At 37.2% G+C, this 25,981-nt stretch overlaps 1 protein-coding gene across 2 annotated transcripts in view; it reads right to left on the bottom strand.

Annotated features, from left to right (window-relative positions):
* Positions 1–452: 452 nt before the first annotated feature.
* NEK7 (NIMA related kinase 7) overlaps positions 453–25,981 on the bottom strand; it is a 65,127-nt gene continuing 39,598 nt past the window's right edge. For both annotated transcript variants that reach the window (XM_056497506.1, XM_056497507.1), the window contains exons 7-10: positions 24,787–24,894; positions 17,356–17,450; positions 12,856–12,969; positions 453–6,634 (exon numbers count right to left, since the gene is read on the bottom strand). In XM_056497506.1, the coding sequence (XP_056353481.1) occupies positions 6,524–6,634; positions 12,856–12,969; positions 17,356–17,450; positions 24,787–24,894 (428 nt within the window). In that variant the 3' untranslated portion in view covers positions 453–6,523. The remainder of the gene's footprint in view (positions 6,635–12,855; positions 12,970–17,355; positions 17,451–24,786; positions 24,895–25,981) is intronic.

Genomic DNA, 25,981 nt, shown 5'->3' with positions numbered 1-25,981 from the left:
AGACAAAAGCTGTAAGGCTGACACCCATCACTAAGGCAGCTGTAGAAGAACTGTAATATAAGCCAGGCAACAAGGAGTAAATATAAAACCTGAAAAATACTAGAATTTTTTTTGTGCCAGCAAACAACTGATTCTCTAAAACAAAATAATTACTGTGGTGCAAATTAAAAGTCAATAAATGTGTGTATACCCCACCAAATGTGACATTCAGTTCTATAACACCCAGTTCCAAAACACTGAACTTCTCAGTTTTACAGAGATTTTTGTTTCTCAGTCTCAACATATCTCAGGATAACTATGAGCAGTCAAAGGCCAGACAATTTGACCAACAGTGAATCTCTGAAAAACACAACCTTCCACCTCTGAAAGCCTGCTAAAAGTGTTAAGTCAGACTGTGCACCTACACAGAAACCACACACCCACCACAGAGCCAGTTTTGGTTTGGTTTTATGTTAGGGCAGCATGGATAGAGAAGCAGTAGAGCACTGAGCTCAGTCCTGCACCTGGAGGGTCTGGGTGGCACAGGAACAGAAAGGAGCACTGTGCCCAACTCTGTGCCCAGCCAGGAAAGCTCTTAGGCACATTCTTATTTCAAGCAATACTTAAAAGAACCGAAATCAAGTTATTACAGCAAGAAAACAACTGTTAGCTGTATCTGCAAGAACAAGACAAGACAAAGTTACACACAGTTAATACAAAGCAATTATGGGAAAAATCTTTATCTGAAATGACAAAACTAAAGGCCCAAATTCAAGGACTTTCGATGTACTTGCAGAAACAATCTATTCCAACTCCACAGTACTGAAATAAGATCAGATTTGTGGGATTCAGGTCTCTTTAAAACACAAAACAAGTAGTAATTTGGTGGAGTTCCTTCTTCAGCACACAAAACAGTGAAAGTCCAATGACTAGTCCTGTCAGTTTTGATACTTTGAAGGGAGAAAAGAAGCCAAATTGACACAGAGGTTAAATCAGTGAAGATAAAAGATGAGAAAGAACAGATAGTGAAGAGGGCTGGACTCTTGATATATCTAACTCTGAGACATTTGATACGCAGGCATGGGACAAGTGTCACAGATAGAAAGGTTGTGGCCTTGGAAAACAGGCAAGTAAAATTGTCAGGGATGTTAGAAAATAGTCTAGAGGGAGTCAGAAATAAAAATCAGATCTTTGAATCTGAACATGTCTGAGGCTCGCTGGACACTAAAGGAATAGTCTGAAGATAGAACCATGGGAGAACCATACTAGGGGAGAAAAGTACTGGATTTTGGGGGCATTCAAATAAAGTAGAACATAAAAATACACGAACAAACTGGAGAAAGGGTTTTTAGGTCCATGAAATTAGATGAGAGGGAGAAAAAAGGACAAAGTATTAGAAACCAGAAACAGTGATGATGATGATGGGTGCCATCCTCTTCAAAACAGATGAATGAGAAACTTGGTTGCTACTTAAGGAAGAAGTAATTCAGTGAAAGGAATGAGAGGCATAAAAGGTACAGAAATAAAAATGGCAAACTTGCACAGTTAAGAGGCAGAGAAGTTCAATTCAGAAACAGATTCTAAGAATAAAAACAACTTTGAAAAGGATCTTGTATCAAGAATGAATGAAGAATGAAAATGAACAGCAGATCTGCAAGCAAGCTCAACAAGAAAAGAAAAAAAAAGGTAAGATAAAAGTGGTTAAAAGTCCATTTGGGAAGAGCATTGAAGCAGGTAAGGCAAAGCTGAGTCCAAAGCTGTGTTGTGCTGACACACTCTTCAGATATTCAGAAAGGCTGGAATGGAAATTAAGAAATTACAAGAGTATGTCTGGAGGGAGGAATGAAGACAGGGCACTGTGAGAAGCAGCCAAAGAAACCATGTACAGAGAAGCAGACAGAGATAAAAATAAAGACCAGTGAGTCAAAAGAAGTGAGGCCAATGAAGGAAGAAGGCAGCAGCGAAGACGAAGGAGTCAAAAAGGTTAATAGACTGGAGATCCCAAAAGGAGTGAGTGACAGGGTAGAGGAGAGAGAAAGACAGATAAGCTGAAAGAGAGCAGGTAGTGATCAGAGAAAGGGAATTTAGAAATTGGAGATAATAAAGTGAGCATTTAGTAAAGATAAGGTCATGGGAATCATTGAGGCAGTGAGAAAATCTATCTAAAACTAGAAATCACAGGCATTGGGCTGGAAAAACAGAATGAAGAACAAAGGATTAAAGTACTGATCAGGAGAAAGGAACTGACCTGCCCATGAGGAGGGATGAAATTTGAAGACTGAAAGAGGTTGAGTTTAGCAAGATCACAAAGAAAGATGCAAACTAATAACCACTAGGAAAACTAGATATAGAGGACTTCAAACCAGGAAGAAACTAGAGCTGACAACAGGACTGATGATACAGAAGCCAGGAGTGATAAAACTTTACTGGTGAATATGAATGGAAAATACTTTTTAAAAAAAACATCAGCGAAGGGAACAAAGGGTCAGAGAAGGGAATAAAGTTTAAAAAACAACTCTAAACATTTGTATTTGAGTCATGTTCAGAAACATAAGCAGCACCCCACCAGGCAGGGTGAGCACCTCTACTTCCCTCCTGACCAGAAAGATTTCCTCACCCAGAGATCAGAAATTCAAAAGATCAACACTGCCACTGGCTAGACAATGTGGGGATATGGCAGGGTTGGGAAAGTTTTGATTATTGAAGTAGATAAAGACTATTAAAAATTATGGAAAAACATAATTTGACCTCTGCCATCCAGCACCTCTATATCTTCACAAAACAAGACCTGCGTTGACACTCACATCCTCCTGTTCCTACCATCTCTCACAGCCAATGCAGCATTCATCAGCACTCCAACTCAGCTGCTAAAATTGCCACTGCACTGTGTAACAGCAAAGGTAAGAGATTAAGCAGACAGATTGCTGCAAACAAACATCACTGCGATTTTGGGTCCCATTCAGAGGTATCTGAGAACCACTGGCATGAAAGTTCTCCATTCCCAAGCCTCTGTCAAGAATTCCATTCTATGGCTTTTCTCATCACGAGCATGAATAAAACACCAGCCTTCTCAGACACTTCTAATACTGCATTTCATCTTCTGCTATACTGGCATGCTTTTAAAGTTTCTGCTCATTACAAAGACAACACACTTCTATTGCCTGCTCATACAATTGGAAGGTGGATCATTAGGAGTGCAACAAAAGAAGGGAAAAAACCCAAATTATTCCCTGCTACCAAACCAGTGACACACAGAGTATAAAAAGTGAGCTGAGCACATCATTTCTATCTACCCTACTGATTACTGTTTGTTTCTGTAGATGTGGTTGACTCAAAATTACTGGAATTACATAAAAACCAGCTGAAATATAAACAAGAGCTCACAGGACTGGGGCCATAGTGGGAGTTCTTTGTTATTTTTATGCTTTATCAAGTATTTTAATATGACTTGAAAATAGTTTTAATTTAGTCGAAAATTTTAGTTTAAAACACACAATATATTGGATACAGTATTTTTAAATAGCCTTTTAAGAAATAATACAAAGATTATTTTTCTTTAGTGTATTGTCTTTTGTTACAGTCAAGAAATCTCACCTAGAATCAACTACTGGAAGCAATAAGTTGTCCACAAGATAGGTACCATCTACTGTAATATATATATATATATATATATATATATATATATATATATAAAAAAAGAAAAGTTTGAAAAAATATCATAAAAACACTATAATTTTTACATTACATTTAATATCTGTAGGTTTTATTGGACTATTGGACTACTGCACAGCAGGGGAGCTTTCGAGACAAAGGGATTTTATGCAATGTCATTCAAAGCACAAAGTTCACTCCTGACACAAGTTAATACTAAAGCATTACTGAAATAAAAGGAGGAGCTGGTCAGACATTTTGGGTAGAAATGTAACATGTTTTCTTTAAAGAAAATAAACACATAATGCCATAGCTTAAAATAAATAGTGCCAAATGTTATCATCAACATATGAAAAATAGGATGGTGGTTTACAAAAGAAAATATTTTATAAGCACAGAGCACACACTTGAGTGTTATAACAAGACTTACCATTTTCATAAATTACTTTACTTTAGGGAGAGATGCTACAATCCCCACTTACAGAAGCAGTTCTATTAACCCACATTGGCTTTTTAATTACAGAGTTTGGTACCAGAGTCAACTGCACCATTCATTTCACAGATTTGAAGTCAGGAACAATTATTTCTTTTCCTCAGCACAATATTTAATCATAAATCCTAGAAAACTCACATTGCTGAAAAATTTAAGTGCTTAAGTACACACATTGGCTAACTCTTAGTTCATTATTCTTGTACTCAACATACCCTTCCAGGGAAGGGATATCTATCAGCAATTTCTGGCAGGAAAAGTTCAATACTTTAGGCATAATATAAGACACAAATAACCTGCATTGCATTTGGGTTTTTTTTTTTGGTGATTTTTAAATGTTTTAGTACATTTCAGAAAACAAAAATTTGAGTACTCGTGCATATTAAGAACAAATTCTGGTAGTCAAGCAAATATTGTGCTGCCTTTTTCAATACAAAGCATTTCATTCTATGACATGTGAAACACTGTTACAGACTATAACCATCATGTTTTAAATTATATAACCATTTAATAAATGAAAATAAATCTAGAGGTTGCTAAACACAAAAAAAGTTTCTCAAACACTTCTTTCCAACAAACTGTTCCACTAAACTTCTATAAGGTTGAGTGCACACAGAAGTGAGAAATAAAACTAGGTTTAAAATAAAACAATAAAACAATTTGTCCTACAATATCTGGAAGCAAAAAAATTTAAAAAGTCTGTATTAAGATAAGCTGATGATCTGGCACATACCATCTGAAAACTCCATTTTTTTTCCAAACATAATTTTTATGTTATTTGTAGTTTTAAAAAATACAAAACCAAAAACAACCCTGACCCTCCCTTGAACACAAACTCCACAAATGGCTTTTTATTCTTTGAGCATTATATCAAATAAAATTTACAGCTGCACAGAGAAACAAACAAGTGAAAAAGAATCTGAGTATGCAGGGATGTGACGGCATCTAGAACCTATATGTGTATGTACAGACTGCTGCTTTTATTTGAACTAACTTTTTACCCTCATAAAGAAAAAGATTTAACTGACAGCTAAGGAGCTGTTACTGCTATCACTGATAATAATTATCTTTTGACAGTTCCGTTAAAAAAGTAGTCTTGAAACTCAAGGAATTTCAATCCACTCTCCATTTTTACCACATTTAAAAACAAGACACATTCCTTCCTTAACAACGAAAATATTATATAAGCATACCCCAAAAGGCACTAAGGTCTAACAAAAATATTGAGCACTTCCTTTTAAGCTAATAAAGTATAAGACAGTTTACATATATAATTATTTCCCAAATTAAGGCATATCAACTTTCTTAAACTTAAAAGCTATAATTTACTTCTGCTAAATATAAAACTATGTCTCAAGATACAGTATACAAAGTTCATATATTTATGTAGAATACATTTTGTGTTATCCTAGACTACTATATCTTTGCTAAAAGATTTCAGTATTTAGAAAAAAAATTAAAACTTAAATATACTGTAAGGTCATTCAAATTATTTTAAACACAAAAATCTACAAACAATGACATATACACAAGCAGTTGGGAAGTTGTAACTTAAAGATCACATCTTTTAATCAGACCTGCTCTAAGGACAGCCACAAAAGAACCCTATTGGCTACAAGAAGCATCTGCATGTTTTTAAGACTGAACTATGCAGACTCCCATTGCCCCAGGGTAGTGCTGCACAAGTCTATTGAAAACGACCCGATTGCTGAATCAACACCTTAAATTTTCCCAGAAAACCTCCGACAAATGTTTTGTGTATTATGAGAGACTAACAAAACAAAAGGGGATGTTACAAAAATTTCAGCATGACAATTTTTCCTGAAATTTTTTTTCCATTGCATTTGGCAAGCAGAGAACTACTAATTCTATTCCTTGTCTACTCTCACAGCAAGAGCTGCAAACTACAACTCAATATAAAATATAATAAACTCCTGTAATAATTATGTTCCTTTCAGAACAAGGATTAAAATAAAGTTAACTGTGCTAATTCATACTTTCCATAAGTTAATAAAAAGGTGAAAGATTCAGACATTTTGCTTCTTGACAATAAGCCTAATATCTGTATCATGTGCAAAAGTGCAACTGTGTTTTAGAACTGAGGCCCAACTGAATACAATTTTGTTATTACAGAAAGTATACTTGAACCCACTAACATGGAAACAGTGGTTCACGGCATCTTTAAAATTGCGCTTTACAAATTTAAACCTGTTGTACAGCTGCGAGTTAGTAAAAAATACAAAACCCAGAAATAAACAGAAAACAACAAAGCTTGTATATAAATTGGTTTACAATTCAAAGCACAACAGCAAGCTTCAGATAATTACATGAGTGTAACACGCAGAGGGGTGGGCTGGTTCACTCAGAGCCCGTGGCTGCTGCTCCTCGCGGCCCTGCTGCTGCTCAGCTGCTGGCGGTGTGTGCGTGCATGCGTTTCGCTACATCGTACACGTAGGTGATGTCGGGGCGCTTCTCGGGATCCGGGTTGATGCACATATTAACTAATTGTCGCAGCTACCGGGGGAGAGAACATGACAGCAGCATTGGCCTTCTTACAAAGCAGGATTTGTGCCTTATCAAATTCAAATTAACACGACTGGCAGAAATGAGGCAAACAGCGATTCTGCACGAGCACGCAGCAGCGCTCCCTCTCTGCTAACACACTGCACGCAGCCTTTGCAAACACATAACACACTCCCCTGGTTCCTGCATTTTGTACCACCGTCCAGAGAAACTGATGAGCAAATTGAAGTTCTAATCGTTTCAAGATACAACTTCAGACATGCATTTAGTGCGATCCCATATAATTTATAGAAAACTCCCTGTGTTTCTGGAGGGCTGTGCCTGCAAAGCCCTGAAGGCTGAAAGGAGCACAGAGCGAAGGCAAACGAGGGCTGCTCTGCTCATTCAGTCCCGATACAGGAGTTAGCCAGCAATAAATGGCATTTCTGCCTGACAGGGCCCAACAAACAAAAGGCAGTGATGCTCCATCTAACACACAGTTAACCCCCAGAACCTCCCGCTGCCAATACACACACATTCATTCAGCCACTGAACAAATAAAACTCACTGAGGGCTACCTGCTATACCACCCTTGAGGAAATATCTGAACTTAAAACTGGAAGCTGGGAAAGTATTTTGGGCAAGTACCACATTATGCTGGCCCTCTTACTGCCCTTGTCCACTGCTGAAGACATGATACTGGAATAAATAAGCTGTAGCCTACACCCAAATATGTATTCCTCAGGATTAGATTGTTAATAGTGTTCTTTATGAAAAGAAGCACATAATTAACAAATATTCACAAAAGCCTCTATCTGGGAATAATCACTATGACCAGAAAATCCCATGCTTCCAGTAACATCATAACCTGTTGGGTGTTTTTAATGGACACATTCAGCCTAAGCAACCCAAAAGAGCTTCCACACCACCTGCATACTTTTCATTGCCTTCACAAATTGTCAGGACATTTGCAGGCTTTTCTCCCTCCACTGATGTGCCTAAGAATTTATGACATTAGAATTTAATATATTGTATGGAAAACCTGATAGGGCCGCTGTTTTAAATTGTGTGCATCTCCTAAGCAATTTTCAATGTGGAACATACCTCTTTCATACTGACTTAATGAAATGTTCACAAAGTTTTGCAAAAACAACCAACTCTGAAAATCTTCCTTTATACTTTTAAGTAGCTTTGCCAAATCCTCCTAGACCTCTTGATAAAACTGGGAACAGGTGGGGGAGGGAGGGAGAGAACATTCCAACAAACACATTGTGATCCAGTCTTCTACAACAATATATTAAATTTGGTTTGGTCTCCTAGACAGTACAACTAGGTAGAATTATTGAAAAAAATCTGCAATTATTGCAACTAACACAGAGCAACCTTATCACCCTCATTATTCAAAAGTTACATAGGCTGCCTCTTTAAACATGCCATCAGAGAGTTTCCTTCCTGCTTTTCAGAAAAAGAAAAAGAAGGATTTTAAATTGTAATTATACTTCTTTCACTTTACTGAAGATTGATTTAAATGCATGGGAATAGGAATTCCTGAAGTTAAGGAAGAAGCACTGCTATATAAAGCTTTGTCCATTAGCCCTTGCAGATAAACTGTACGTAATGCACAGATTTTTTTCTATTCAACAGTATAAAAAGGATGCCATTAGACATTCCCATTCTTTAACAAGAAGAGCTCAATATTTAAAAGCAAGATAATTCTGAAGATAGTGGTCAGATTACTGGACTGAAAAGAAATGCATTAAATCAAAATAATCTGCAACAAATTTGCTATTGGAATTTTAAGTACATTAAGTATATTATGACTAATGGAGTTATAAAAGCCATCACATTGCTTCTGGCAGTCAATAAATACAATGCCAGTGGCAATAAAAACTATTAGCCTGCAATAACTCCCAAACTTTTGAAGAACAGAATGCTGGAAATCATTAGTTTCTGTAAGAAATAATAATTGCCAGCGTGTAATACAAACATGCAAGCCAAACAATCTCCTGCAGAAGTAGCAGGTGGGACACAGGGTAAGCACACAGGGAGGCACAGTATAAGCAGAGATGAGCAGTTTGCCATGCAACACCTCAGACAGCCTGAAGAGAAAACAGGAAAGACTGAAGAATATCCAACATCATCAAGCCTGAAGTCAGAGTCAAAGAAGCAAACATTTTGTGAAAAAAATACAGGTGTAATTTATCTGCAAAATACATCTAATCCTGAATATATACATTTCTCTTTCTCTGTGAAGACTTTCATCTGTTCAACAGAACTGCATACAGTCAATAGTCTTCATAAAGGACCTTGAAGGGTTGAAGCCACAAAGCCAGCAACAGAGAAGAAAGAGTGTTCTTTCACATGTTTTTACTAGCAGTTTATTAACACTTTACTGTTTGTAGAACAGCAGAAACAGATCTTCAAGAAATCTACCTGTCAAGGACTTGAGAAGCCTTTAAATGGCAGTCACTGCAATTACTGCAGTATCTTGTCCCCTGGCAGGTCCAGAGTCTCACTGGTAAGGCAGGAATGCTGAGATGACCGTGCCTGGAACACTGCACAACAATAGTGGAGATTCCTGAGAAATTTCAAAATCCTTGAGATCTTTTGGGCCTTGTAACTCAACAGCAAACCCTTGGAAGAAGGTGAATTAATTCTGCTATACAGGATGAAAAGTTAAATGGAAACAGTCTTTCAGGACTGAAACTGGGACCACACTAGATGATAATATCTGGTTGCAGCACTGATCCTTGACTCCTACAGGAATATCCATTTCAATAAACCTGAAATCCATCTGTCAGCCCCTCTAGTACTAATAAAGTTTCCAGTGTATCAGCAAAGCTCACCAGTGTCATGGGAAGAGGCACTGGGAGTCTAAAATCAGACTATCATTAGAGATAGAAGCAATTTTTTACTACCTGGCACAGACTGGCCAAGAGGCAGAGCAGACTGAGCCAGAGGGACCTCCTGTTGCATCCCCAAGCTGCAAACTTCTTTGTCTGCTTATTGTTCTTAACCTCCTCTGTGCACTTAGCACAGTGACTGTCTTTAGCCTGGAGCTTAGCCTGACACTGGAGCAGTGGGACACACTTGCTTTAACTTTAGCAGGTTTTTCAGCTATGAAATAAATAATTGTCACTCAAGTCAGGAGGAGTGGGGGGGAAGACAAAAATATGACAGACAAGTACTTTGCATTGTTAGCCAGCTGAAACAGAGAAATTTTCATATAGGGAAGTTTGGATTAAAAAACTGCACACACCACCATTCTCACTCTGAATAAAACCTTCTTGAAGCCTTTTCTGAGTGCTTTTCTCAAGACCTGCTGGCAGCTAACACTACCATTGTGGACCTGCTGGCTCCTCCTGCTTTAACATCTGGGTAGGAGGTTGCCAATGGACTTTAGAAGAAATGCACCTCAATCAAAGGGAAGATTTTAAAACATCATCATGAAAGCAATGTGATACTAATATTGGCTGACAAGATTTTAAGAGTATTGATTGGAGGTGGCAAGGGAGCCCCAGCTTTGAATTCCCTAAAGCAGAACAGCTTTCAGTAAATGCTGAGTACTAACTCTGAATACCAGATGTTTTGAAGGGATACTAAAAAATTGAGATATCCAAAGTTACCAAGCATCTGAAAATCTTGGCTTGTGTCTACAACTGAAGCAATAGTTTGTGAAAATGCATCTCAGACTATTAGGATTTCTAATCAAAGATTTTTAAAAACATTACCCATCTGTCCATCTAAAGGTGCATCTTTCTGACACACTGTTCTCTGATGACACAGACCTGACACAATTATTAACATGGTATTTTTACAGAGGTTTCAAAACTTAGCAAAAATGTCATACCTTAAAACTCACTTAAATTTACTTATAAGAAGTTTCTTGGAAAAGCACTAAACTTATATTTCATAATGAAAGTATTTACACTCCTATATTAGAGGATGCAGAGATCAACACCCAGTGAAGTTTTTATTTCAGAAATTTTTTTCTCATAAAAATGAAGCAGGTTTTACTATTCAGTGATCCCTGATCTTTACTGCTCATTGAGTGTCCTTCTGACCTGGCTAAAGGTTTGACATCTGTATTTCCAGTAGAGGTGAAACTTCTATGACAGCATCCTGATATTGCAGATAACACTTCTTTGTTTCTCTGTTTTAGAGTTAATGCCAGTACAGATTTTTTTGTACTAGCTAAAAATGGTTTATTTTAGTGCAATAGGTAATAAATGTAGGTTTTCCACGTACCTTAGTGAAGACTCATAGCAGAACATAAAAAATATTTCCATTACAGTTTCTGGAACTGACCACTTCTTTTAAGAAACTGTTTTCTTACCTGTCTTAATACCTATAATAGCTCTGATTCTCTCATTATCTTTAAGAATAACTTACATGTATTTTGCAGATAACTGGCTTATCCAAGGTGCAGAAGTACACGTCTGCTTTGAAATTAATAGAAAGTAACACGTCGTGCTTTGCATGTGTTTGCAAAACAAAAAACCTACACAGATGTAAGGAAAAGCTGGAATCTCTCTCCCCACCCAAACCCTAAGACCTATCTGGGCCAGACTTTGATATCTGCCCCTTGGCTGGGAATCCACATCTCCAACTTCACACTTAGCTGCAGCGAAGTAGCCTTGCAGGCAGGCCAACTTCAACGAACCACTAGTGGTATCATCATTAAAATCCTGCTGAAGGTCACCATGGAAACCGCCTGCTGAGGTTTCGCTGCTGCATTCGGCATCTCCTAATCAGCTACCATGTGAAATGCAAATTCAGACAGTCTGAAAATTAGTCAAGAAGAATAGAGGATGAGGATGCAGATATGTGAAATATTCATGTGCTTCATGGAAAAAGGAAGACAGCATGAATGACACAACAAAGAACGGCCCCTGACATTCTCGCTATCATTTTGCATTATTGTTCACACCCTACTGTATTTCTAGGCCTCCAGTTCTGAAGTTGGTTATATGAACTGCCATATTTAGAGTCTACAATAAATAATAATTAAAAATGGCCAAGTAAAATGACTGATCGGCAAACCCACAAAAAGCTGGAGTGTATAAATTACACAATAGATCATTATTTCATCCTTTGTAACGTCATCAAATTATCCTTTTTTTTTTAGGTCCGGTTTGTTTCATAAAAGGGAAAAAACTGTCACTATAAATACAAAACAAAACACTGAGCAGTTATCTTTTATTAATAGTCCAATCACTGTCTGTGAATGCAAGAAAATTTAAGGTTCAGAATTACAACCCCTACTCTATAAATGGAATTGTACAATGCTTTATGTTTATTAAAAGTATTTCAGTGCCTGTGTTTATTTGCGTTTTCAAAGTAATCTTTAATTCATGCAGTCTGAATTCAATTAGAATTGGTTACTAATACCTGTTCTTTGGTTTACAGCTTCTATCTATTCTTTTCAAAATGGGAAAGTATTTCAAAACTGGCATCTCAGAACATTAACAAGAAAGCATTTATATTTTTTCATTGTTACACTAAGAAAAATATTTATTTTGTTCAGTTTCTTTCCATTTTAGAGCTTACAAAAGCAAGTACTCCCCCTGAAATGCACTAATGACAGTAAGAACTGTTAGCTCTCAGCTTATAACAAACATTGCTGAGATTTGCAGGAGTATATTGTTCAAATTCAATTATATTATGTCTGCCTGTATTTCTCTGAAATTTACTCTTAGTCTTGTCAAGAACCACTCCTTGCAAAAGGACTGCTGTTCGATTATACTGAGGGGCACATCCCAGTTTTATAATGCAGACAAATGGGACTGGAACAATTTGTTTTTACTACTGAGGTACATTATATCTATTTTAATGCAGGCCCCTAGAGGAACAGGGCCAGTGCACTAATTTACTGTGCAACATAAACATGTATAGTTGTGCTTTTAGAAAAACACCCCATAGATGTAAGACTCTATCCCACCCTGGCATGTGGAACATATCATTGTGCATTCTGGGAAAGCATTTTGTCATACTTGCAAGGAAGCCCAATGAAATTAAGAATCTAACAGTGTGACGTTTCCATCATTAATACCCTCAAATATAAATCATGAGAGACTTGTTTTGACAGGAACATTTGAGTGAGTTCAACAAGCAAACACTTATAGGCATAATCTGCAAATAACATAAAATCACACAAGTTCATTTACTTCCCTGGAAGCATGCCAGCTTACATAAAACTGAGGATCCAGCCCATGAAAAGGAAAATTACTTACTTCCTCTGAATAGTGATCTGAAGGGAGAGGTGGGTAGTCACACTGTTCTATCTTCTTGCATAGAGAGTACAAGTTCATTTTATCACCATAAAAGGGACTCTGCAGTGCAGCCATCTGTTTAAAGAAAATGCACAGTTTTCTTTTGCGTTTGTAAGTAAAGCTATTTTGTCATAAAATCTGTAATAGTAACAAATCAAAAGTGATTCTTAATGACTCTCAATGCTCTGCTTAGAGGGAGCCTGGCAGTGATAATAACAGAAGTTCCAAAACTATTCCTGTAACCACTGTATCTACTTTTCTATATCATACAACCATAGCTGGCACAACCCTTACAGTGCAATATCTGAATTGCACACTATTAGGATTTTATTCACAGACCATTAGGAGAAAATCAATAGGTTTATGATATTGCTGAGTGTGGAGGGTCCCTCTACCATAAGGGGCACCAAAAAAATCCAAACCTGTACTTTTCCTAGGAAGACCTTTCATAAGAAAACACGTAACTTATAGGAAAACATTACCTAGCCTAAAGCAATGCATTGTGTAGGTAACACTAGATAATGGTAGCAGATTCCATAACCTTTCACAGCCATGACATTAGACTTCAATGTAACTGGGAGTTTTGAAAGCAAGAAGAAGCTATCATCTATATTTCCAAAATCTCAGACCCAAAAACTTCAAAATTCAGGACATTATTCAAAAATAGTTTAAAAAAAAAAAATCCCCAAACTTCCATCAGAAGCAAAGAACTTGCACCTATGGAAATAATTTACAATTACAATACAAAACCAAGAAAATCTGTTGCAGAGCACTTATATACTTGATCAGCTTAAACCCAGCAGTAATAAATCTACCCTTTATTTCCAGATAATGCTACAACTTGACATTTGAGACGGAAACAAATGCTATGGCTAGCTGGATTAGATATTTAAAAATTCATTTAAAATCTCTCCATTCTGTTCAAAGCCTAAGAAATCTTTTAACTGCAGCAGCACGAATGCTGCTCTGAGTGCAGAGCTGCCCCAAAGTCAGTCACCCTTTTCTACATGTGCTAATAAGTTTGATTTTGGAAGGACAATGTGTACATTCCCCAGACAGGCAGAGTGTGTGTGAAACACGCTAGTCCATGCTGTGCTACTCAGTGAGCTTCAGCAGGGACAGGACAAGCTGAAAATGGCTCTCATCTGTCTTGTGGTCTTCCAGATAGCAGTTTAACTCTTTCATGTCTAAGCATTAATATCACTGGCGGAAATGTATGAAAAGAATTACCAAAATTCCCTTCCATTTATTTTATATGCCATTAATTTGCTCTCAAATAGTTCAGTACTTTTTCGTATTACCTTCAAGAAAGAATGAAAAATTTTAAAGCCCCCAAAATAACTATCATGCTGCAATTCCATCCTACACTCCTCCCAATCTATTACTAAAATCATGTTAATTTTTGCATTTACATGACATTGTGTCTTACCTTAAAAAGAATGTTAAAAATGCAAGCTGAAGACCAAAAAAGAAAAGAAGGAAAAAAAAAAAAAAAAATCAACTGCAGGGTCTGTACGCACACAGAAATTCTAAATAAATGCACAGATACTCATTTTCATACTCTAGGTGTTCATTAAAAAGTACTTTTGTTTGAATGCTGCCGAGTGTTAAAAAAATTCTGAATGTCCCCTAAGGAGTTAAAACAGGAATACTATATTTTCATGCATCTCCTGCTTTGACAGATGAAAAATGTCAACTGTCCTGTTTTTATTTTCAAGCTTTTGCACTATTCATCTGGTTCATTAGTGCATCTCGCTGCTGCCCCTGACAGCTGCTCGCCCTCTCCTCCCAGCAGCTGAATTTTTCAGGCTAATTTGATCCTCCACACTGAGACGATCGCTAGAATGATTGACTTGCTCCCTGACCTCCAGGGTCTGACTTTGCTGATTAGTATTCTGGGGGTGTCTGAGGGACGAAAGCCCACTGTCTGTCTTCAGGGCTGGTGGCAGCTCGCTCTCTCCCTTTTTTTTTCCCTTTCTTTTTTTTTTTTTTTTTTTGAACTGTAAGCCACCAACCTACAACCCTGTAAGGATGCAATTGCTACGATGAACAATAAAAGGAAATGTGTAAGACCTACTTTTCCATGTAAAGGTCCATGTAGCAAAAGCACAGCATCTTGATTTTAATTAGTAAAGTCTACTTTGTTGCATATCAATTAAAACTCCACTGGTAGTGTTTTTGAGGTTTCAGAAATACCTGGGGCTCTAAAAAATTCAGACTTTAAAACATCTTATTGCAAAATCTTATTGGCCACACAGCATTGAATAATAGATAGTTATACATATGAGAAATAATAACTGTTAAAAACAAGTTAGTTTAAACCCAAATTAAAATGTAACTGAAGAGTTTAGCAGCAATTAAGCATTTCCTGAGATGTGATAAACTTGCCACAGCTTTTCTCCAATTAAGCTGGAGACAATCCAGAGCACATGTGAAATGAAATCAACATAATAAAACATGCTAAAATGCAGGGAATAGACAAATCACAGAAAGACACCCAGCACAAACTGCACAGACTAAAAAACATCATTCATTAGTCCACACAAGTCTTGAAGAACCTTAAGTAACCACTTAGCAATAATTAAGAAAAAATATTAAGTGAAAAAATGCTGAGCATGTATTTTGAATTTCCTATACCTGAAATTTCAGCATCACAGATAAATGCTCAAGATAAACAAAACAAGAAAACCCACCACAAATATCTGGTATGTTGCAGAATCAACTAAATGTGCTTCTAAAAGAAATTAAAAGCTATGGTTGAAGACAATGCCCAATACTGGAGCTATATATCAACAACAAGGGTCCTAATAATTATTTTTTTTTGCAATAAAGAAAACAAACACTACCTCATATCAGCTTAAATAGCATCCTGGTAAAACCTCTAAAATAAAGTAGAATGGTATTTCAAGACGCTGAGTTAATCAATGGAACTGAGTTATTTAGGTATTCTGGGATTATCTACCACATCAAAGAAAAATGTAATATTCACATAGGTGTTTAATATACTCTACCAGCATTAAGGCAGCAAGCTTTAAAAAAATCTTTAGAGAAGTATTGCTGATTTATATCCAGCAATTTAATTTCATATAGCATAAAAAAAAAAAATTAACCTTAAACTGTGGGGATTTTATATAATAGAAATTCAAAGGTTTTATTTGCTTGTTCCAGATTTAAAAAATCCTCAAGTAAACCAATGAGGGGCAAAGAAATCAAAATACAGAAACATGCTCATCTACCCTTATGCTACCTTAGGGCTTGCACAAGTGTGTAAAGCAGAGCACTGAAATTCAAGGCAGCTGCCATGGTCAGTATTGAGGAATTCCAATATAGGATTAGGTTTTAGTTCTGGATTCAGCTTCTGGATACTTGCTATCAGCTGGACTTCCTTCCCTGAATGATCCCCAAAATTTAAAGCAACAGCTATACACACATCTGTAAACTGCAGATTTGCAAAATAGCTGTTCATCCTTTTAATATTCAAAGCAACGTGTCAGTGACAGAAAGTAAACAAATATTACTGGAGATGATTCACCTAGCAGTAACATCCAACCTCAACAGGCTGCCAATGTCTTCTACAAAATCCTAAAATAAACAAGGAGGTGCTGATACTGCTGAGTATGTGTTAAATGAGTTCTGCTGACCCACTGAGGCAGGTGGCTTGTAGGTAAACAAAAAGTGATTTGAGTGTATTAGTTTCTACCTGGAACATGATTGGAGAGACTTCACTGTCATTTCTGATGGAACCATTTTTTTTCCCAGCATTGTTCAATACAAGTATTTATTCTTCTAATGAAGAAATGATACGCAAAGACTTGGAAGATGAATTTGTTTTAGAAACCTACTTGTTCTTCACACCTTCACTTGCCTCCATTTCCATGTGCCCTGTACCTTTATTTTCTCAAAATATAGTATTATTTAAAATTATGTATGACCTACCAGTCTCAACTGCACCAATAGAGAACCAAACAATTGCAGTTTAACCATCACAGAACAGAAAAATTACATGTGTGTGCAACAGAAGTTATTAAACTGAGAATTCACCCAAGCTAGTAGCAATAGGTACAGTAAACTTTTTTCAAAGTTTTACTTAGGTTTAAAGTATTTATAAAAATAAGAAATTTGTATTGAAATAACTATAATGCAGTTTTTGAAAACATTACTTACATATTCAAATCAATCCTACTACTTCTCAATGAATTTATTAACAAAATCATATAACTAGCATAGGCCATGAAAACACCTAGAACAATTTTACATCTGCTTGCTATCATTCATTTATTAATCCTTCAGTCATGCCCCATCTTCAAGAAATTGCTGTAAAACCTTTGGAGCAAGCCCAGTTAAAGGCAAGTTCAAGTAAAACACAAACAAAAGTATTTCACAGGCTGAAGTTATGTAAAGGGAGGGGGGAAGGGGAGAGTTCAAGAGTGTTATTAAGTTCACTGTATATATCACTATTACCTCATACAGCAGACAGCCTAGAGACCAGATGTCAGACTTGAAGTTGTAACCATTTTCATGTATTCTCTCTGGAGACATATAATAAGGTGTACCAACTGCAAAGAAACCACAAGCATTTTTGAAAGAAAATTTCTGTTGTTGCACAGTAGTAAAATTACAGTTTTCTTGGTAGAAGAATATTTTTCATCTTTCTCATTTTGCTATACTTAAAACTTCAACTCCTACTTAGGACATTTCAGTTTGACAGAACTACATTAATTAGGTATCTATTTCATCCAGGGCAGCTTTTTTTTCACTGCTCATACCACATTACAAGAGCTATGCAGTTGTAGAATACTTCCAAATTTTGCTTTTAAAGAACCAATAAGTAATTTGTTTCTTCTGAACAGAACCAAGGGAAGGTACTACACACACCCACCCCTGCTACTTTTCCAAAATGTTATCACTGTGGCTAGAAACAGCAGCTAGAGATTCTCCTCCACAGGCTGAATTTTGTTTTTTGTTTTCATGAGTTCTCTTCTTCCTCTGAGAATATATAAATCTGAAAAAGCTGATTTTCAAACTAAAAAACACAGCTACTTTGAACAGCTGAAATTAAAACTGAGCCAGCCTGAGATTCAGGCCCTTCAGAAACGAGGGCAGGAAAAGTAGTGAGCCCAGCAGAAGCTGAGGTTCCTAGGGAGCAACTCAGCTGTAGGAATGAATTCCACAAGGGCTTTTCAGCTCCAAACCTGTGCCTGTTCCAGCTTAATCCTGGCCTCAGACTTGTGGGCTCTGGAAATGTCTGCTCTAGAAAAGCAGCATTTATTAGGACTGTCCCAGAGTAAACTTGTATTGGATACTCTGGAACATCTCTCCCCTTGATTTTAATCAAACCCTACCTATCTGTGTCACAAGTTACTTGGAAGAGAGAAATACTGAAAGACACTTTAGCTCTATAAAAAATGTCATTACTAAGAAGTAGCTGAGTGATGGTTTCATGTATGACAGAGCAACAAGAAAAAGAAGTTACAGAAAATAATGGTAGTGGCAATTTTAGTGCATTGTTTCTGAACTTTCTCCCTGTATCCCCCAAATGACTGCCTAATAGCAAAAAAAAAAAAAAAAAAAAAAAAAAAAAAGCCACAGATCTATGCAGATTTTTATTTCAATTTTGTTTGAATATTTTCTTAAGCACTGAATCCTGATGATGAAAACCAGCTGATTTCTGTCAATTAAAGCTGATTTTATTTTGAAACCAAACATCTTGCAACACCATCAGTGATTAAAATCAGCAACTTCTCATTTTTGTTCTTTGTGGTATGAACCTCACATATTATTGCAACAAAGATCTGGTTTTACTTCAGCTCTTCTGAATAGATGAGGCTAATTCAGGATTATCTCTGTATGAATACTGGAAACAGAGATACAGTGCATATATAAGTATTTTCACATCTGAATTATCAGGTTGAACAGCTTTAAGTAATCAGACAGTTAATTTTACTCTAATAATTTCCAAAAGTTAAAGGTTTAGTTTTGACAATATTTGACCTTTAAGAAATGCTGCATGTCAAGCTATGTCATACATTCTTGGGGAGTGGGGAGAATTACTTTCCTACTTGAAGGGCCCTGCTCAAGACGGGGAAACCCAGACCCACCTATCTCAGGTCAGCCCACTGCTGCTGGTAATCCATAACTTCACCTCATCTACTCTTTGGCAAACAATGTTGAAAACCCATATAATCTGCTTCTGTAACAGACAGGCAAAGACAGGGGTCCCATGTGGTATCCTTCAATGGATCTGGCCCACTAAACATTCTGGGGAGACTTCCATCTCTGGGAAAGCAGAGTGCCACAGAATGCTAACAGCCTAAAAGGAGAAAGGCTGGGGAAAGGCAACTCAAGAGAACACTGTGGGAGAGACATGTACTCTCATAGGATGTTTGCATTCACCCACAAGAGAGAATGGTCTTTTCCCTGTAAAACAATAGACAAGCAGATGGGTAGATCACAATGCCAAAATAACTACCAAAATATCCAAGAGCAACTCTGTTTTCTAATCAACATCAGTACTTTAATGGGCACATAATGACAGATACCATAAGATTAGAACCACAACTAAACATCTGGAAAGACATGGGTTTCATATTTTTATTACCTTATTGTTTTATTTCCTTCTTGAATTTATGTTAACACCCCAAGGACTAGTGAGCTTGGGTGCCTCTAAAAAATTTCAGCTACATTTGGTATCCATTAATTAAAGCACTGGTTTGGTATATTCTGATGCTTTGTTTGCAGAATTCATCTAACAACAGAAATAAGTTTAATAGTAACGTGGCTGCTCCCTGGCTACAGCAGCAGTGCCTCTGCTGCTCTGAGGTATCACACAAGCGGCTGGCATTGAGTAATGTGTCAGAAAGAGGCTTCACAGAATCCACAGGGGGCACCTGAAAACACTGAGGTTTGAAGGTTCATAGTCTACCAAAAGCAAAGGTAATTTTAACCAGTAGCCCTGGGAAGCCTGCTGATACATTAGGGGTCTGATATGACTGTGAAAGATTGATGATAGTGAAAAGCAAGAACAAATGTTACTATTTTACAGCGTTTAGCCTAGTGTAACACCTTCACTGCAATACAACCTGAAGCCCCCAGTGACCAACTAGTGAAAGGAATTGAAATTAGTTACCTTACTCATGGAATCACACAACCAACCTGAAGATTCAGACATGATTACTACCTGTAATATTGTTTTTAACAGAATACGACACTAAAGATTCATTATTCTGACATTCAGGAACTACTGAAAGCATTGCAATGATCCTTTTAACACAGTGAGCACTCTCAGGACATAGCTGTGCTGCTGGTAAGCAACTATAAACATATAACTCACAATGCATTTGAGTCAAGTTAAACAAGGGCATCAAGGAGTGGAACAAAATATAGTAAGTTGCTCTAATATAGTTAGTAGTTCTAGAACGGTTACTAGCTCTAAAAGCTATCAAGTATTTTTAGGCTGGGAGAAAACTGCCTGGTAAGTGTTAAATCTACTTATACAAACAGTGTAGTGGTTCATTCAGGACAGGTTTAACAGACTACAGTTTTAAAAATGGCCACAATCATTACTGACATTTCATGGATTGGCATACATAAGCATCAGAATTCAGGAAGGGGGCTAAAGAGGCCAAATTTCAATAACCAAAAGACACGGTTTATGTATGACTCAGTGGTCATAAGATCACAGCAACTTTGTAATATAGAGTTCAATACAACATGCTTAACAGGATGAATGTGGATGCTGAAGACAGACAAACCACATCACAAACAAGCAGTTTGGAGGTCCTTTCCAGCCCTACTGATTCTATAATGTTCAGGGTTTTTACTTATTTAATATAGCTATAGGATATGTCTAAGTCAAGGGCTTGTCTTGGGACAGGACCCAAAATACTACACTTACCCAAAGTAACTCTGCAACCTACCCCACAATGTGCAAACAGCCCTTCTACAGAAGTCAATCTATAAATATCTTGAGTTATTTTATAACAACACAATAACTTCTTTCCAGCTTTAAAACTTCTGTAAGATATCTCATGTTTCTGTACATAAAATTCAAGAGCTATGTTAACACAGCTTCTTTCATGACTGCAATGACTCAGCTGCAGATTTCCCTGCCAGCCTTACTGCACACTGAGGGTGCAGGTTCTGAGAATGGCTGGGTTTCCAAGTGGAGTTTATTCTACTCACAGAACAGTAAACCACCACCTCAGCACACCATCTACTGCATTAGAAACCCATATGTGAGAACAGAGTATTTGCACACATTTGCACAAGATATTTTATTCTCCACAACCTGCGTGAGTTTATAGTCAAACCCCTCACATAACATAGTCTGTGCTGGGGACAGCAGTATCACAGAAATGACACAAGTTGTCAAAACACAGAAGAGCAGAATTCCATGCAGATGATTCTCTGCATTGAAGCATTTTAAGAAGATTGCAGATCTGCTCCTTTGCCCTGCAAGAAGGGATCTCCATGCTGGTGGCAGCTCCTGCCTGGACAGCACACTGTGCAGCCTTACAGCACAGCCACAGCAGAGAAATCAAGTAATTCCTTTTGTAACCAAAATATCAAAATACTTATCTTTACATCCACTGAATAGCTAGCAAAAAGAATGCATATATCCATGAGCTGGCCTTAGAACTGCCATTTCACCAATAAGCCCTGGCATTCAGCCATTAAAACAACAGCAGCAAGAAAATCCTAATACAGTTCTAGGGAAGGGAATAAAAAGTCTTTGTTGAATCGTATTTCCCTAATATAAGGTCTTCTGGAAACAAGAAATTTTGTCAAGTTTGTATCAAACCAACAATACCAAATGCCTCCATTTCCTCTGCCTTTTTGTAAGAAAGGTCTTCCATTTCCAAAAAGATACAGGCATGACAATAGAAAATTCTTGAAAAAGCTGTATAGAAAGAGTTAAGAACATGAAAACAACCTGTCCAGTGCAGTTTTTTCATTTGTTTCAAATGGACCATCAGTAAAGATTCTAATTAAATCAGTATTATTCATAATTAGCAGTTAGAAGCTGTAGCTAATTAAAATTTTAGTACATTTCTTTATCTCTGAAAGCCTGAATCTAGTTTGCTACTGAAATTTTTATAAACCCTGTAAACAAGTATAAATTGCTACACATATGTTTGTAATTTACTAGGTTACATGCACCAAAGATTTATGGAATCATAAAAAGATATAACTTTGAAAGAAATTTCAAGAAAACCAGCATCAGAAACTGCAGCAGAAATCAATTTAAGAAGTGGTCTCTCCTAGTGACATGAGAAATCAGAAAGTCACTGTCTCCTCTGTAGCCTAAGTTAACAGCTGACACAAACCTTTTTTCTAGGCTGAATTCTGACATTAGGACATAATTAAGAGGGAAATGGGAAAAGAGGAGATGGGAAAAAAAAGAAAATAAAAAAAACTCCTCTACCAAGACACAGCAACCAACAGAAGAAACAAAGCTGCCATCCTCCCCTCCTTTCCCCACTCTCTGGAAGACTCTTGGATCTGTAAAAGATGAGCTTTAAAGGGCTCAGGGGTTTTACACTGTTTTTAACTCTGGTGCAGTCTTCAGCTTTTTAGAATTCCCAGCTCAGCCCTCACAACTATTCCCCTGCCAGGAGCCAAAATAATCCAGGGTTGAGGCAGCCTGCTCCTCTTTAACTTCCTGACTTGTTCCTCAGAACACAAGTCTACTCTCCCACCCTCACTGCTGACCTCTGCCTTATCCATGAACTCCTACTCCTTGGATTAGGATTTACAGCTCCCTCCTCAGTCCGTCCTTCCATTTGCCAGCAAGAGCAGAGCCCACCTACAAGAACCCAATCCAGCCTCTCCACAGTTCTACCAGAGATGGCCACTGGCTCACAAGGTGTCCTACTGCATCCTGCAATACAGGATATGACCAAAAGTTGTATTCTATCACCATCTGTTGAAACCAGGTGGGGCAGTAATCCTCATGTCCAGGGAGATATTCTCTGCTAATGTGCCATCTGTTAAAACCAGGTGGGGCAGTCATCTTAATCTTTTCCACAACACATCCTTCCTCCAGAAAAATATCATCTGTTAATGGGCCATTGAGTCCCACCATATGACTGATAAAATTACATCATCCCACTGGGAGATGCTCCACCCAGGGGCACAAGCCAAGCCTTTCCTACCTAGATAAAAACTGAGATTTGGAACATCAGGGCAGCCTTTTCTCCACTTCATTCCAGAGGAAAACTGGACCTTTCCACATCATCCCTGGACCTTCAGAAGAAAACTGCACCCTTGTGTGCTTCAACTGAACCACATCTGTCACTGCAGGGGGACCGGAGCCACCATTTAATGGGACTGCTACCAACACCCTGACTGATGGGGTGTCAGGTTGCATTCTGACTCTGCCAGTGTTTTGGGCTTGTTCTCTGTAATACTGTATTTCTATTTTAATTTTCCTAGTAAAGAACTGTTATTCCTATTCCCATATCTTTGCCTGAGAACTCCTTAATTTCAAAATTATAATAATTTGGAGGGAGGAGGCTTACATTCTCCATTTCAAAGAGAAGTTTCTGACTTTCTTAGCAGACACCTGCCTTTCAAACCTAGACACAGGGGCAGCATGAACTTTGGGTGATACACTGTGCCCTGTGACAGCAGCAGATCTCCAGTGTCACACCTGACTGACCTCCAGAGTGGCATCCAAGCACATTTCCAGCCTGGGCTCTCCACTCCTCCCCAGTCTCCTGCTGATGCAAGGCTGCACTCTGTGTCTGGGGTTCTCTGAAGTTACACCTCTGCAGTTACTCATGGGTTTGACTTTACCACTCTGCACCAAATATGGTCAAAACTGGAAGGTACAAAAGAATGACCAAAGGTTTTTTGGAGGACAGGGAAGTAAAGATAGTGTCAAAAATTTCCTGTCCAAAATACTGTATTTTTGGCCACTAGCACATGCACTCACACCTCAAATGTGGTACAAACATGACAAACATGCAATAAATTAACAGGCTTGAGTTCAGCAACCACCAAACACAGACACTTCAGTGAGGGAAAAGGATGTTTTCTTATCAAAAAACTCTAATTTAACAGTATTATGAACACTAATTCCTACATTTCTCTCTAAAGCTGATGTTACTCTATTTACAAGATTTCTCTCTTCTACAAAGATCCTCTTAGATTCTATCAATCATCCATTACCTACTTTTAAACTTAAAATATATGCCAAATATTTAATTCTTTTTCTTTAAAGGCTTCTTAATTATCCTAGTATTCACATGCTACTCAAAAAACACAAATTACATGAAAATTTTGTTTGGATAGAGAAAATACAGTGCTAGCAAAGAATAAACTGAGCATTTCAGAAGACTTACAAAAGCAAGAATAGAAAAAAGCTACCTGAAAATGTGGTTTAGGTTTTACCTAAGCTTATACTGAGAAATGTCACCTTTTAAAAGGGAAGCTCCTCTGAGAGCCCTTTTGAAAGCATATAACCAAGAGGTCATTAATACTACTCATGCAAGCACACAGAATTAAAAGATTCCTTCCAACACTGAATACAGTTCAAGTCAATTTTTAAAAAATCCATCCATATTATCACCTTAATTTTTCCTAACATTTCTAGGTAACACTATTGTCTTAAATACTTGTTCAGAGGCAGAAATGTACATTAAATTATGCAAACAAAGGAGGGAAAATACCTAAAAGATGAAGAAAGTAATGTCTCTGTTACAGCGTTTCTGTATTTGTCCATGGTGCTGACCATTTTTTTATTAAGAATACCTTTAGGATCGTATTTTTATTATTACTTAAACAGCTTTAGCTGGTCCTAACTCTTTTCTTTCTTTTCCTGAGTGGGCACAGTATTTTCACCATGTAAAAGACTACCTGTCCAACATCTGTACCTCAGAGAAAGCTTACCTAAAGAATGTGCAGCTGTGGTTTTGGAGCTGAAAAATCGACCAAGTCCAAGATCTCCAAGCTTTACTACTCCTGTAGCTGTAATGAACACATTTGCTGGCTTTATATCTGAAAGAAAAAATAAATTAAAAAATTTAAAAGTCACAGTGAGGTTGCAAGAAAAGCTACTCTTCTATTAACAATTAACCCAAAGAGGATTTTATTTACAGTATTGGTAAAATTTGACAGTACTATTCAGAAAGAATGGGTCTGGAATGTAGAATTTCAAATCCACTAATTTAGTAGTACAACCATCACTCAAGCAAAGTAAATCAAGAGCTATGGAAAGTTTTTTTTTTAAAAACAAGCAAACAAACAAAAAACCCCACACACTTAAAGTTCAGAAGCACATACAGAGAAGTTCATTACTGCTTTATATAAGCTACATAGAAGAACTTACATTAGAACTAGAGAATCTCTTTTGTTATATCTTAAGTAACAACCTAAAAATGTTTTCAAGAACTGTAAAGCATTTTTCATCACTTTTGCAGATCAAATTACCCACAGTGGCATAACGTTATTTATTTGAAATAGGTAACTGATTCTCTATAAGGGCAGGCATTAAAAAAAAAGCAAGTTTACTCAGGAGAATGGTTATTTGAACTCATCAACGGAATTGGGCTGATCAAGTAGAAACAAAGAAAAATAATGATGTATACCCCAGACAGTTATTTTTCACAAGTAATATCCAGTTTAAGTTTTAATTCAGTCCCTTAGAGACAAACAGCAGAGACTCTTATTCTGTGTTTTCTAACAAGATACCTACCTTGTTAGTCCTCTAAATAAACTGACTGTTTATTTGTTTGGCAAGGGAGTTTAGCTCTTACTCTGAGGAAGAACAATTCACCCTGGCCCTAAACTTACAGAAATCAGTTCACTTTGATAAGAGGGGATTACAGTCTGCATAAGATACAGGCACAGTAAAAGGAGTGGTTAATAACCATTCATACACCAGCATTTTCAGGTTTCTGGTAAAAAAGCTACAAAACCTTACAAGCTTTAGAGGAAGACAGAAGCAATCATGTTCTTCTGCTATCTGACCAAATTTTCAGGAGTTTGGATAACCCTTTGTGTAATAATCCAACATGGATACAGCTCAATTTAAAAATAGCTTTAAGTGCCACTGCTTTTGGCATGTGACCATGGAATCATTAGA

This window comes from Oenanthe melanoleuca, chromosome 8 (genome assembly GCF_029582105.1).
Source record: "Oenanthe melanoleuca isolate GR-GAL-2019-014 chromosome 8, OMel1.0, whole genome shotgun sequence".
NCBI classification, from domain to species: domain Eukaryota; kingdom Metazoa; phylum Chordata; class Aves; order Passeriformes; family Muscicapidae; genus Oenanthe; species Oenanthe melanoleuca.
This window is presented reverse-complemented; position numbering and strand designations above follow the sequence as displayed.